Source organism: Pongo pygmaeus, chromosome 2, assembly GCF_028885625.2.
Source record: "Pongo pygmaeus isolate AG05252 chromosome 2, NHGRI_mPonPyg2-v2.0_pri, whole genome shotgun sequence".
Lineage (NCBI taxonomy): Eukaryota > Metazoa > Chordata > Mammalia > Primates > Hominidae > Pongo > Pongo pygmaeus.
The window spans coordinates 194,188,312-194,203,293 of NC_085930.1; the positions used below are offsets into that span (position 1 = coordinate 194,188,312).

At 37.8% G+C, this 14,982-nt stretch overlaps 1 protein-coding gene across 2 annotated transcripts in view; it reads left to right on the forward strand.

Annotated features, from left to right (window-relative positions):
- Nucleotides 1-14,982, forward strand: part of VPS8 (VPS8 subunit of CORVET complex) — a 236,506-nt gene that overhangs the window by 161,998 nt on the left and 59,526 nt on the right. For both annotated transcript variants that reach the window (XM_054481040.1, XM_063662489.1), the window contains 2 exons: nt 6,241-6,322; nt 6,686-6,768. In XM_054481040.1, the coding sequence (XP_054337015.1) occupies nt 6,241-6,322; nt 6,686-6,768 (165 nt within the window). The remainder of the gene's footprint in view (nt 1-6,240; nt 6,323-6,685; nt 6,769-14,982) is intronic.

The window sequence follows — 14,982 nt, forward strand, 5'->3', positions numbered from 1 at the left end:
CAGCATGTATTTGGACTTTTTTTTTTGTTTTTTCATTTAACTTGCTCTTTCTTCCCCCCAACTTTTCTTTTAGAATCAGAGAGTACATGACTTTTTGTTGTGTCTCTGCCAGGTTTTGGTATCAGAATGATGCTGGCCTTTGTTACCTAGATATATTGCATGGTGTTGAGGTTTGGAGTATGAATGAATAATCTGTCTCCCAGGTGGTAAGCATAGTACCTGATAGGTAGTTTTTATTCAACTCTTATCCCGCTCCTTCGTTCTTATATTCCCCAGTGTCTGTTGTTCTCATTTTTATGACCATATGCCTAATGATTAGCTCCCACTTATAAATGAGAACACGTGGTATTTGGTTTTCAGTTTCTGCATTAGTTTGCTTAGGATAATGGCCTCCAGCTCCATTTATGTTGCTGCAAAGGACATGATTTCATTCTTTTTATGGCTGCATAGTATTCCATGGTGTATATGTAACACATTTTCTTTATCCAGTCCACTGTTGGTGGGCACTTGCTTGAGTCAATGTCTTTGCTATTGTGAATAGTGCTGCAGTCAACATACGGGTACATGTATCTTTTTGATAGAATGATTTCTTTTCCTTTGGGTATATTCCAAATGGCAGGATTGCTGAGTCAAATGGTAGTTCAACTCTCAGTTCTTTTGAGAAATCTCCAAACTGCTTTCCACAGTAGTTGAACTAATTTACATTCCTACCAATAGTATATATAAGTGTTCCCTTTCCTCCTCAGCATTGTGAATGTCCGCTATTTTTTGACTTTTTAACAAAAGCCATTCTCACTGATGTGAGATGGTATCATATTGATTTGCATTTCTCTGATGATTAGTGATACGTAGCATTTTTTTTGTATGTTTATTGGCCACTTGCGTGTCTTCTTTTAAGAAGTGTCTGTTAATGTCCTTTACCCACTTTGTAATGGAGTTATTTGTTTTTTGCTTGTTGATATAAGTTCCTTATAGATTATAGATATTAGACATTTGTCAGATGCATAGTTTGTGAATATTTTCTCTCATTCTCTAGGTTGTGCATTTACTCCATTGATAGTTTCTCTTGCTGTGCAGAAGCTCTTTAGTTTAATTAGATCTCATTTTTCAGTTGTTGTTTTTGTTGCAGTTTCTTTTGAGGACTTAGCCATAAATTCTTTACCAGGGCTGATATTGAGAAGAATATTTCCTCGGTATTCTTCTAAGAGTTTTTTACTCTGAGGTCTTACATTTAAGTCTGATCCATCTTAAGTTGATCTTTGTATATGGTGATACATAGTTCCCCAGTTTCATTCTTCTGCATATGGATAGCCAGCTATTCTAGCACCCTTTCTTGAATAGGGAGTCTTTTTCTCATTGCTTACCCTTTTTTTTTTTTTTTTTTTTTTTGGTCAACTTTTTCAAAGCTCAGATGGTTGTGGGTGTGGGTCAGCTTTTGGATATGTTGCTGGATTTGGTTTGCTAGTATTTTGTTGAGGATCTTTGCATGTATGTTCATCAGGAATATTAGCCTGATGTTTTCGTTCTTTTTTTTTTTTTTAATTGTGTCTGCCAGGTTTTGGTATCACAATGATGCTGGCTTCATAGAATAAGTTAGGGAGGAGTCTCTCCTCCGTAATTTGTTTGAAAGATTTTCAGTAGAATTGGGGCCAGGTTTTTTTTATATGTCTGGTAGAATTTGGCTGTGAATCCATCTGGTCCTGGCCTTTTTCTCATTGGTAGGCTTTTTATTACTGCTTCAATTTCGGAACTTGTTATATTGATCTGTTCAGGGTTTCAATTTCTTTCTGGTTCCATCTTGGAAGGTTGTATGTTTCCAGGACTTTATTCATTTCTTCTAGGTTTTCTAGTTTGTGTGCATAGAGGTGTTTATAATAGTCTCTGAGGGTTTTTTTTTTAATATTTCTGGGGGTCAGTGTTAATGTCCCCTTGTCATTTCTGACTGCATTTATTTGGATCTTCTCTCTTTTTCCCTCCTTCCTTCCATCCTTCCTTCCATCCATCTGTCCTCCTTCCCTCCCTCCCTCCCTCCTTGTCTTCTTCCCTCTTTCCTTCCTTCTCTTTTTTTTTTTTTTTTGAGGCAGGGTCTTGCTCTGTCACCCTGGCTGGAGAGCGGTGGTATGATCGACCTCCCAGGCTCAAGCAATCCTCCCACCTCAGTTTCCCAAATAGAGTAGCTGGGACTACAGGTACACACCACCACACCCTGCTAACTTTTGTGTTTTTGTAGAAACAGGGTCTCCTCAGGTTGCCCAGGCTTGTCTCGAACTCCTGGACTCAAGCAGTCTCCCCACCTCAGCCTCCCAAAGCTAGGATTACAACTGTGAATCATCGCACCCGACCTCTCTTTTTCTTACTAGTTAGTGGTCTAGCAATCTTATTTATTCTTTCAAAGAATCATCTTTTGGTTTCATTAGTCTTTTATATGGTTTTTCTTGTCTCAATTGTATTCAGTTCAACTCTGATTTTGGTTGTTTCTTCTCTAGCTTTGAGGTTGGTTGGCTCTTGTTTTTCTAGTTCCTCTAGGTGTGATGTTAGGTTGTTAATTTGAGATCTTTCTAACTTTTTGATGTGGGCATTTAGCACTATAAACTTACCTCTTAACACTGCTTTAGCTGTGTTCCAGAGATTCTGGTATGCTGTATCTTTGTTTTCACTGGTTTCAAAGAATTTTTTGATTTCTGCATTAATTTCATTGTTTTTACCCAAAAGTCATCCAGTAGGGTTGTTTAATTTTCATTTAATTCCATGGTTTTGAGAGATCTTCTTAGTACTGATTTCTGCTTTTTTAATGTTGTGGTCTGGGAATGTGGTTGGTATGATTTTCGTTTTTTTGAATTTGTTGAGTATTTTTTATAGCCAATCATGTGGTTGATTTTAGAGTATGTGCCAGGTGGAGATGGGAAGAATGCATATTCTGTTATTATTGGGTGGAATGTTCTGCAGATGTCACTTAGATCCATTTGGTCAGGTGTCACATTCAGGTCCTGAGTATCTTTGCTAGTTTTCTGCCTCGATGATCTGTCTGATACTATTAGTGGAGCATTGAAGTCTCCCACTATTATTGTGTGATTATCTAAGTCTGTTCATAGGTTTCTAAGAACTTGTATTACATATCTGGTGCTCCATTGTTGGGTATATATGTATTAGGATACTTAAGTCTTCTTGTTGAATCAAGCCCTTTATCATTATTTAATGCCTTTGTCTTTTTTGTTCATTGTTGTTTTAAAGTCTCTTGTCTGAAATTAGAATAGCAACCCCTGCTCTTTTTTGTTTTTTTGTTTGCTTGGTAGATTTTTCTCCATCCATTTTATTTGAGTCTATGGGTATCATTGCATGTAAGATGGATCTCTTGGAAGACAGCATACCATTGAGTCTTGCTTCTTTATCCAGCTTACCACTCTGTGCCTTTTAAGGCCTGTTTATGCTCAAGGATACTATTGTTATGTGCAGATTTGATCCTGTCATCATGTTGTTAGTTGGTTGTTGTGCAGACTTTGTTGTAGTTGCTTTATGGTGTCAGTGGTCTATGTACTTAGGTGTTTTTTGTAGTGGCCAGTAATAGTCTTTTGTTTCCATGTTTAGCTTAAGGACCTCTTGTAAGACATGTCTGGTGGTAACGAATTTCCTTAGCATTTGTTGTCTGAAAATGATTTTATTTCTCCTTTGCTTATGAAGTTTAGTGTGTTTGGATATGAAGTTTTGAGTTGGAATTTTTTTCTGTAAGAATGCTGAGTATAAGCCCCCAATCTCTTCTGGTTTGTATGGTTTCTGCAGAAAAGTCCACTGTTTGTCCGATGGGGTTCCCTTTGTAGGTGACCTGCCCCTTCTCTCTAGCGGCCGTTAATTTTTTTTTTCATGTTGACCTTGGAGAATCTGATGACCATGTGTCTTGGTAATGGCCATCTTGTATAATATTTCATAAGGGTTCTCTGTATTTCCTGAGTTTAAATGTCAGCCTCTCAAGGTCAAGAACCTAGCGAGATTAGGGAAATTTTTCTGGACAGTATCCTCAAATATGTTTTCCAGGTTGCTTGTCCTCTCTCCCTCTCTTTCAGGAATGCCAAAGGTTTGGTGTCTTTACGTAATCTCATATTTCCTGGAGGTTTTGTTCATTTTTTTTCTTTGTTTTTGTCTTTATTTTTTATTTGAAGAACTGGTCTTCATTTTTTATTTGAAGAACTGGTCTTCATTTTTTACTTGAAGAACTGGTCTTCATTTTTTATTTGAAGAACTGGTCTTCAAGCTCTGAGATTCTTTCTTCAGCTTGATCTGCTCTGCTGTTAATTTTCCCAGTTGTATTATATGATTCTTGCAGTGAGTTTTTCAGCTCTAACAGATCAGTTTGGTTCTTTCTTAAAATGGCTATTTCATCTTTCAGCTCTTGTATCATTTTATTAGATTCCTAAGATTCATTGGATTTGGATTCAGCTTCCTCCAGAATCTCAAACATCTTCATTCCTATCTGGATTCTGAATTCTATATCTGTCATTTCAGCCATTTCAGCATGGTTAAGATCCATTGCTGGGGAACTAGTGGGGTTGTTTGCTGTTAAGAAGAAACTCTGGCTTTTTGAGTTTCCAGAGTTCTTTCTCATCTGTATAAGCTGGTGTACCTTTAATATTTGAAGTTGCTGTAGTTTGGATGGCATTTTTTGCTTTTGTATTCTTTGATGCCTTTGAAGGTTTGACTGTGGTATAATGTGAGTCAGTCAACTGTCTTCATTTCTGGAAGATTTCAGGGGGCCAAGGCTCAGCTCAGCACTACTGGGCTGCTTGTTCTAACCCTGAGCGGCTGAGACCAGGCCTATGGCTTTGTGCTCTGGCCCCTCAAGCTTATGTACTTGCTGCATTGGAGGAGCTAAAATGTTTTTGGTCGGCTGGTAGCAACGCTCCAGTGGGGGCTGCCAGCTAAAGCACTTTGTTGAGGCAGTGGCTGCAGAGTCCATCCGTGTGTGTGTGTGTGTGTGTGTGTGTGTGTGCGCCAGCAGCAACAGCGGTATGACAGGTGCACATGCTTGTGCCAGCATGGACAGCAGTGGTGTGCGGTGTGCTGCACACCAGCAGGGGTGGGGTGGCAGCATCTTCATGGGGGCAGGGCAGCAGTGGGTTCTTTTTTTTTTTGAGACCGAGTCTTGCTCTTCTTTCCCAGGCTGGAGTGTGCAATGGGTGATCTCGGCTCACTGCAACCTCCACCTCCCAGGTACATGTGATTCTCCTGCCTCAGCCTCCTGAGTAGCTGGATTACAGGCACCTGCCATCACGCCTGGCTAATTTTTTTGTATTTTTGGTAGAGACGGGGTTTCACCATGTTGCCCAGACTGGTCTTGAGTTCCTGACCTCAGGTGATCTGTCCGCCTCAGCCTCCCAAAGTGCTGGGATTACAGGCGTGAGCCACCGCACCCGGCCATTCATTTTTATAATAAATATTTTTCCTAAGGCTTGGGAAGAACACAGAATTTAGAGTCAGGTAATTGACTGGCTGTGTGATCTTTGAAAAATTACTTAACTTCAGTGAGCCTCAATTTCACATCTCTAATGAAGATAATACCTACTGTATAAGGTTATTATGAGATTGAAATGCAAAAATGTAAATGTAAAGCATTTAATAGTGATTAACATAATATAAATAAATGATAGATTTTTTTTTAAATCTCTTGACATGGTTGATCATGTTAACTGATACAGTTTTAACTTCTATTTCCTGGTCCATGATGACTTAGGAAATATAAGATAATGCTTGATGTGGAAAAAACTTTGGATAACCTTTACTCATTTTTCTTGCTTGACATAGCTAAAGGAAATTGGGTGGGGGACAGCTAGTGGGGGTGCTTATTTCTTTATGCAGCAATAGTGTTATTTTAAACTTTGTCAGTGATAAATTTTTAATAGAGTAGACAAGAATCTAGCAGGAAGCTCTTTCCTGGCTTCTTTGAACCTGCTCTCCCCTGAGACACATAAGACTGCAGTTCCAAGGCCTAGACTTACTTAACGTTGGCCTCCTTATGTTTCCCAAGGCTTCATGATAAAGATGCCTGTTCTAGCTGCGGTTTCTGCTTTGTATTGTCTTTTTTTTCCCCCCAAATATTTCCATTTTTATTTTTCTAATTTTTACCAACAAATGTATGTGAGAAGTATGTTTCAACCTGTAAAACGTTATGCTGATGTTAGTTATTCTTTTGTTTTTCATTGTTTTCTTTGACCACTTTTGTTTTTCTTTGATTTTTCTCTGACATTAAAGGCACTTTGGTTTCCATTATTGGAGGCAATGATGGCCCCTCAGAAGCTGTCCAGTTCAGCCATTCCTCATCTACACTCTGAAGGTAAGTTCTTCAGAATTCAAGTGACTGAGTCTACCTGTATCATCAGTCCAATATTTGTCTGCAGAAACTATCAGTATAATATCTTTTTCCAATAGCATATTCTTATGATTTTTCCTTAATGAAACCATATAGTATGGTTGATCTCATCTTTCATGTTTCTTTCTGTTGTTCCACTCATATAATTTATCTTAAATAATTGTAGTCTTTGTAACTTGTCAACAGTTAATTTTAAAATATCAAATAGGCCTTGGTTAGCTAAGTTTCTAAGAAGCTATATAAATCCACTGTTTTCCACAGACTTACAGGAAAAACTGAAAACTCTTATTTTAAACTAATCTTAATATTAATATTTTGTTATAACAGCTCTGAAATCTTTGACCATGCAAGTTTTAAATAGCATGGCAGCATTTATTGCCCTTCCATCAATCTTGCAAAGAATCTTACAGGTGAGTTAAAAGGGGTGAATATTAAATATTGATTGATTTCAACTAACATTTTAGTTATATATAAATAACAGTCAATTGGGCTGATGTTTAAATGGATCTCAAGCATAATACAGCTAATTTTTGGCAGTAGCTAAATATCTAACTTCTGACCCTCATTCTTGAATCTTTTCTGTCAGTTTATTGGTGTGACTTTGCCTGACATAAGCTTGTGACCTTCAGTAAGGGCGTGCAGCCTTCAGATATTCCCTGTTGCTTTGGGATTCAGATATACAAGTTTCTTATTGGTTTGCTAACTGGGAGGGTGTTATTTCTTTCCAGCCAATTATAATTTTTAGATTCCAAAAAGATAATCTAAAAATTAATACAGGAATTTCCTAAGCATTGGTTGTTATTTAGGCTGTCTAACTCATCCTAAAATTATTTTTGTCTTGTATACTCATCCTTGACTCTAAATTCTAGCTGGCTTTGTGTCCAAAGCTTTTGTAGGAAGCATCATTTCAATTTGTTTCTTTCAGCAAAAAAGCCTGAACCTTCTCAGCTTCATCAAAAGAGAACACTCTAAATACTCCAAGATATATTTTTAGAAAAAAACCTGTGAGCGTTCTTGGGGAAACACCAGGAATTATACTTAGAATCCATTTTGTCTTTCCTCACTTTATTCAGTATAGGCAGACATGAGCATGCACCCCGCGCCTCCCCTCCACCGACACACACACACAAAGCAAACCGTAATATGATGCCATTAGTCCTTATAATTTTCAAATGATTTTTATTCAATCAAGAATGTTCCTATCAGCTCTCTTTTAAGACTCAGCAAGCTCTACTTCCCATCTGATATTAAGCTTCTGGGGCTTTTCTGATAAAGATGACTACATCTTGTAGTCTTTGTCATTACATGGTATACTATCATTTAGAATACTTTTTTTTTTTTTTTTTCTGAGACAGTTTCACTCTTGTTGCCCAGGCTGGAGTGCAGTGGTGTGATCTTGGCTCACCGCAACTTCCGCCTCCCGGGTTCAAGCAATTCTCTTGCCTCAGCCTCCCGAGTAGCTGGGATTAGAGGCATGTGCCACCACGCCCGGCTAATTTTGTATTTTTAGTAGAGACCGGGTTTCTTCATGTTGGTCAGGCTGGTCTCAAACTCCTGACCTCAGGTGATCCACCCGCCTCGGCCTCCCAAAGTGCTGGGCGGATTACAGACATGAGCCACGGCGCCCAGCCAGAACACATTTTTACATGTATTATTTCATTTGATCTTAGCAATTATCATGTGTTGAATAATTCTTTGATATAGACTGCTTCACATATCCATTTTAAAGCACATCATTACTTATGAGGTTTCTAATCATATATAAAGTAATATCTCCATAAGGGCGGGAATACTTTTCCAAGTAAGTTAGAAGAAATGAAATCGTAAAGCCAAATGGGTTCTCTCTGTGTTATACATTTTGCTTTATGTTGAGCTTTAACCACACATTATGATATGTAAATTATAACAAAAACATGTTTTTCTCTTGGCAAAAACACGATTTTTAAAATTTTTTATATTTCAAGACTTTGGAATCTAGAAGTCTCTTGATATTTGAAAATCTTCACTTTATTTTGAGTTATACTGGCATTCATTATAATTTTTTCTTATCATTTTCTGTTTTCAATGGTTGTTAACTCCCACTAATCAGGAAGGTATGCTATTTCTTAAATTCCTCATTTGCATGTTTGTGATTACTGTAATTATGCTACCTTATATTTGTACAGAGATTTTTATTTTTCAAGGTGCTTTCACAGATATCATTTCATTTGAAGCCCATAACAATCTCTTGAGGTAGGCAGGGCTACTATAAACATTTCTGCTGAAAAAAGAAGAAACTGAAGTATAGAGAAGTTGAGTTCTTAGCCTATCATTAGCAGCAGAACCTGGACCACCCCCTAAGTCTCTCACTTCCTAATTCATGTTCTTTTTTATTATGTCATGTGAGCTTTTTTTTATTTGTTTATGTCCCTGGTCTTTTGAGTTCATTAATAATTAAATACATTAATTGTATGTTATGCTGTTTAGATGAAAGGCATAGTTCTGAAACCATAAGAGCTCTTATTTAAGAGACAAAAAATGTTCTGATACAACTATTCATAGGGCTCTATTCAAGTAATAGTGGCCACCTTTAGGATTATCTGCTCTGAATCCATGTAGGATAATTGCCATGCCTACATTTCTATACTTAATCTGCATAAGAGCAGGAGGAGCTGTGGGAAAGTGTGACCCTGCCTCCTGGGTCCAGCTGATTGACTCAGGGTGAGCAAGTGGCCTAAACAAGGCCAATCAGTGTGCTTTCCAGGACATTTTGGAACTGAACTTGGAAAAGACCTATAAGTCTCGTTAGGTCTCTGGATTACATCAGGTACAAATTTCAGGAGCAGACAGTTCCTGTTTTTCCATTATATGGACTGGAAGAGTGAAAAAGCATGATCTGTAAAGAGAAGGAGACGAATGTAGTAGACACTAAGAAGAGACACACAAATGGATACAATGCATAAAGAGGATTCAAGACATAGAGACCAGGAGAGGAGACGATGTGGGGAGAAAAAGCTGATGCACATGAGTCTCTCATTGTGACTCTTAAGACTTACCAGCATTCCTCTTCTTGGATCTGTGAAATACCCTAGCATCTTTACAATAATTAACTTTTTTGAGTAAGTTAGATTGAGTTGTATTTATGACTATATATGACCAAAGGAGTACCAATAAAAGTGTATACCTGAAACAGACTAGGAAATTTGGAAAGATTTCCTGGAAGAGGAGATGTCTGAGCTGATTCTTAAAAGAGTCTAAGGAAATCAAGGAAAGAAAGGAGGTAGGATTATTCTATGTACACAAAGACTTTGAGGTGGAAGCATGGTACATTTGGAAAGTTAGAAGTTTTTTAAGTGTGCTCAGAACATAGGATAAGAATAAAGAAAAATTACAGAGCTGAAATTTGAGAGATAGGCAGGAACTGTGTCTTTAATTGCTTTGTAATTCATGATAAGGAGTTTGGATTTTATTCTAAAATCAGTTGTCATCAAGAGTTTTAGCAGAGGAATGACTCAGACACAAGGGGAGGGAGTAAAACACAGGGCTGAAAATGAGGATTTGGGGAAAGTCTACTGATAGGATTCCCCGTGCTCCTCTTCCCCCTTCCAGCAGCCATCAGACGCGCTCACTTCTCACGAAGGAGACAGAGGTTCATTTTCTTGAGACACTGAATGATCTCAGAGGAGTAAACCCTAAACAGATTTGATGCTTCAGGTTTTCCTCAAGAAAAAGGCTGTCTAACTGTCCTGTCACTCTCCACAGAGCTGCATCAGTCAGCAAGCCTCAGTTACACAACCAGGCCTTTCACTGAGGTTTAGTATTTCTGTTATTAATTACTAGAGCAGTATTAGATTTACAGAGAAATTAAACAGAAAATACAGAGAATTCCCTTTTACCCCTTCTCCCTCCCACACTCAATTTTGCCTACTGTTAACATCTTTGTATTAGTGTGGTATATTTGTTACAATTGGTAAATTAATATTGATACATTATAATTATTAACTAAAGTCCATAGTTTACATTAGGAATCACCCTTTGTGTTGTACAGTTGTATGGGTTTTGACAAATGTATAATGTCCTGTATCCACCATTACCATATCATACACTGCTCTAAAAGGCCCCTGTGCTCCACCTTTTCATCCTCCTCCCTACCCTAATCCCCTGGCAACCACTAATTTTTTTTCTTTTTTTTTTGAGACAGAGTCTCACTCTGTCACCCAGGCTGGAGTACATTGGCGTGATCTCTGCTCACTGCAACCTCCACCTCCCAGATTCAAGAGATTCTCATGCCTCAGCCTCCCAAATGGCTGGGATTACAGGCATACACCACCGTGCCCGGCTAATTTTTGTATTTTTAATAGAGATGGGGTCTTGCCATGTTGACCAGGCTGGTCTTGAACTCCTGGCCTCAAGTGATCTGCCCACCTCTGCCTCCCACAGTGCTGGGATTACAGGTGCGAGTCACTGTGCCCGCACTGATTTTTTTTTTTAACTGTCCCTATAGTTTTACCTCTTCCAGAATGTCATATAGTTGGAATCATAGAGTGCGTAGTCTTTTCATATTGGCTTTTTTCACTTAGCAATATGCACTTAAAGTTCTTCCATTTCTTTTGGGGGCTTGATAGTTCATTTCTTTTTCTCTCTGTATATTCCATTGTATGGATGTTCCACTGTTTTGTCTATCCATATACCTATCAAAGAACATCTTGGTTGCCTTCCAGTTCTGAAAATTTTCAGTAAAACAGCTATGAACATTCATATGCAGGCTTTTTGTGCAGACTTAAGTTTTAGACTCATTTGGGTAAATACCTAGGAATGTGATTGCTGGATTATATAAGACTATGCTTACTTTTGTAAGAAACTGCCAAACTCCTCCAAAATGTCTATACCACTTTACATTTCCGCCAGCACTGAATGAAAGTTCCTGTTGCTCCATATCTTAGCAGCATGTGATATTGTCAGTGTTTTGGATTTTAGACATTCTAGTAGATGTAGTAGTCTCATCATTGTTTTAATTTGTAGTTCTCTTACAACATGTGATATTGAGCTTTTATGTGCTTTTTGAAGTGTTTGTTTTCTTGTTGTTGGGTTTTAAGGATTCTTTGTATATTTTGGATAAGGTTCTTTATCACATGTGTGTTTTTGCAGATATTTTCTCCCACTCTGTGACTGGTCTTTTCATTCTCTTAACAGTGTCTTTCACACAGCAGAAGTGTTTGCTTTTAATGAAGTCCAGTTTATTGACTTTTTCTTCCATGGAATATGCTTTTGATGTTGTATGTAAAAACTCATCACCAAACTCAAGGTTACCCAGATTTTTCTCCTTTGTATTTTCCTAAAAGTTTTGTATTTTTGCATTTTACATTTAGAGCTATGATCCATTTTGTGTTAATTTTAGGGGAAAATATATGGTCAGTGTTGATTCATTTTTCTGCATGTGGATATACACAGTTGGAACTAGTTCCAGCACTACTTGTTGAAAGGACTGTCCCTTTCTCCACTGAATTCTTTGCTTAGTTGACCATATTCATGTGGGTCTATTTCTGGGTTTTCTGTTCTTTTACGTTGATCTATTTTCTATTCCTTCACCAATACCAACACTGTCTTGATTAGTTTTATAATAGGTCTTAAAGTCAGGGAGTGACAATCATCCAACTTTGCTCTTCTTCATTATTGTGTTGGCCATTCCTTGTCTTTTGCCTCTCTGCTTTAAACTTCAGAAACAGTTTGTTGATATCTACAAAGTAACTTGCTGGAATTTTGATTAGGAATACATTGAGCTTATAGATCAGATGAAGAACTAACATTATAACAATATCAAATCTTTCTGTTCATGAACATGAAATATTTCTCCATGTATTTAGATCTTCTTTGCTTTCCCTCATTAGAGTGTTATAGTTTTCTTCATACAAACTGTGTATATTTTATTAGACATATCTAAATATTTCTCTTAGGTACTAATGTGATAGTATCTTTTTAATTTTAAATTCTAAGTGTTGGTTGCTGGCATATCGGAAACCAATTGACTTTGTATAATAACCTTGTATCCTGTAACTTTGCTATAATCACTTAATTGTTTCAGGGTTTTTTAGACAATCATGTCATCTGCAAACAAAGACAGTTTTATTTCTTCCTTCCCAATCTGTATATCTTTTATTTCCTTTTCTTGTCTTATTGCTGTAACTACAACTTCCAGTACAATGTTGAATAGGAGTGGCGAGAGGGGATGTCTGCCTTATTTTCTGTCTTAGAAGAAAGGCATCTAGTTTCTCACCAGTAAGTATGATGTTAGCTGCAAGGTTCTTATAGATACTGTTTATCAAGTTTAGGAAGTGTCCCTCCCTTCCTTGTTTGCTCACAGTTTGTCTATCATGAGTGGGCGTTGGATTTTATCAAGTGCATTTTCTGCATCTACTAATATGATCATATGATTTTTCTTATTTAGCCTGTTGATGTGATGGATTACAGTAATTGATTTTTCTTGTCTTTCTTTTTCCTTTTTTGTGGAGAATGGGGTCTCACTGTGTTGCCCAAGCAGGTCTCACCCTGGGCTCAAGCCATCTTCCCGCCTCTGCCTCCCTAAGTGCTGGGATTACAGGCATGAACCACCACACCCAGCCCATTAATTGATTTTTAAATGTTGAACCAGCCTTGCATACCTGGGATAAATCCCACTTGGTTGTTATGTATAATTCTTTTTATACATTACTGGATTCAATTTGCTAATATTTTGTTGAGGATTTTTGCATCTCTGTTCATATAGTTTCCTTTCTTATAATATCTGTGTGTGGTTTTGGTATTACGGTGATGCTGGCCTCAGAGAATGAGTTAAGAAGTGTTCCCTTGGCCGGGGTGTGGTGGCTCACACCTATAATCCCAGCACTTTGGGAGGCCAAGGCGGGCAGATCATGAGGTCAGGAGATCGAGACCATCCTGGCTAACATGGTGAAAACCTGTCTCTACTAAAAATACAGAAAAATTAGCCAGGTGTGGTGGTGGGCACCTGTAGTCCCAGCTACTCGGGAGGCTGAGGCAGGAGAATGGTGTGAACCTAGGAGGTGGAGCTTGCAGTGAGCCGAGATTGCGCCACTGCACTCCAGCCTGGACAACAGAGCGAGACTGTCTACAAAAAAAAGAAAAAAAAAAGGTGTTCCCTCTGCTTCTGTTTTCTGGAATAGATTGTAGACAGTTTGTATAATTTCTCCCTTAACTGTGAGATAGAATTCCTCATTATTTTCCTCAGCAGTCCCAGTATTTAATCCACGTTAAATCCTCTCTACTCTATCTCCTAGAATATTTTAGGAGTTAAGTTTTTTCTCCCTTGCCTTTCTACCCTCACTGCAGCCCCAATCACACCTGTAAATATAAACTCTTTTTGAGCCCTACCTTCATATTAGCTTACCCTCTAGGCTGTGAGTTTTATAAAAGCAGAGATCATGTCTCCCTTGTTCACTATGTTATGTACAACACCCAGTGCAGTGCGTAAAACACAGTATATGCCCATTAAATCTTAGTTGACTCCCTCACCTAATGTCCTTCTCTAGTCCTCACCAGTTCACAAATCACTGTAGTGTTCATTATCTTCTCTGGTCTCTAACTGTGTAAATGAAGCTGGGAATGCAGCAGCACCTCATATATCTCATGAGGAAAGTGCCACTCAGAAAGGTCAAATAATTTGTCTTAGTTTATTCAGTTTTGAAATGGGAACCACTAGAATTAATCCAGGTCTGCTAACTTCAAGTTTTAGGGCTTTTCTTCTGTGTCTAACACTAATCAAGGTGTTTCTCATACCCACCTCACTTTATCAGATCCCCACTGAAAAAAGTAGGGAGCAACAGTTACTTAGATACACAATTGCTCAGATACAACTGAAAAAATTAGTTTTTCCAAAAGAAGTGGTCACATGATAAGAGGTTCTCACAGATCTTCTTGGTCTTCACGTGTTTATTCAGACTGATGCCTGGGACCCAAATTACACTGTAGTTTTTTTTGTTTGTTTGTTTGTTTTTTCATGAATATTTGGTGATAAAAGAACATTTTAAAGGACCATATTTTCGTTATATACATTCTATCTTCGCTCTATGGCTGAAGTAACTTTTAGCTTCTGAGAAGCTGTTTATTACTTTCTCACTGAGGAAAGGCAAACAAATTACTTATAGACTCTCCCGTTCAGGGCATCATTCATACTTTAAAGCAGTGCTCAATTAATAAAGATGTTTATTTTAAACACCTACATACATGATACAATAGGTACCAGAAAGCAATAGGAAAAAAAAGTGGTCATCACATCTTTTCTAGTGTGTGTCTTGAAAAACAGATTTACCTGGGTACCCAAGTATGCTCTTCCTTCATAGTTTGCAAACAAACAACTTAAGAGAAACTTCAGCATTTATTCATTGCTGAAGAATCTAGCTGACATCTTTGGAAAATAATTTGAAGAGCTAGTGGGTTGGAGCATGCTGTGCTAGAAGCTTTGAGCTCCCTTTTGCATTCTATAATTTATATGTTGTCCCAGCATGAGGTCGTTTTCTTGATTTTGCTTTTAAATTATGTATATTACAGTGAGATGTACTGATATAAATATAGAAATGACCTATAAAGATTTCCTTTTTCCAGAATTTAACCTTTTAAGACCTCTTTGTTCT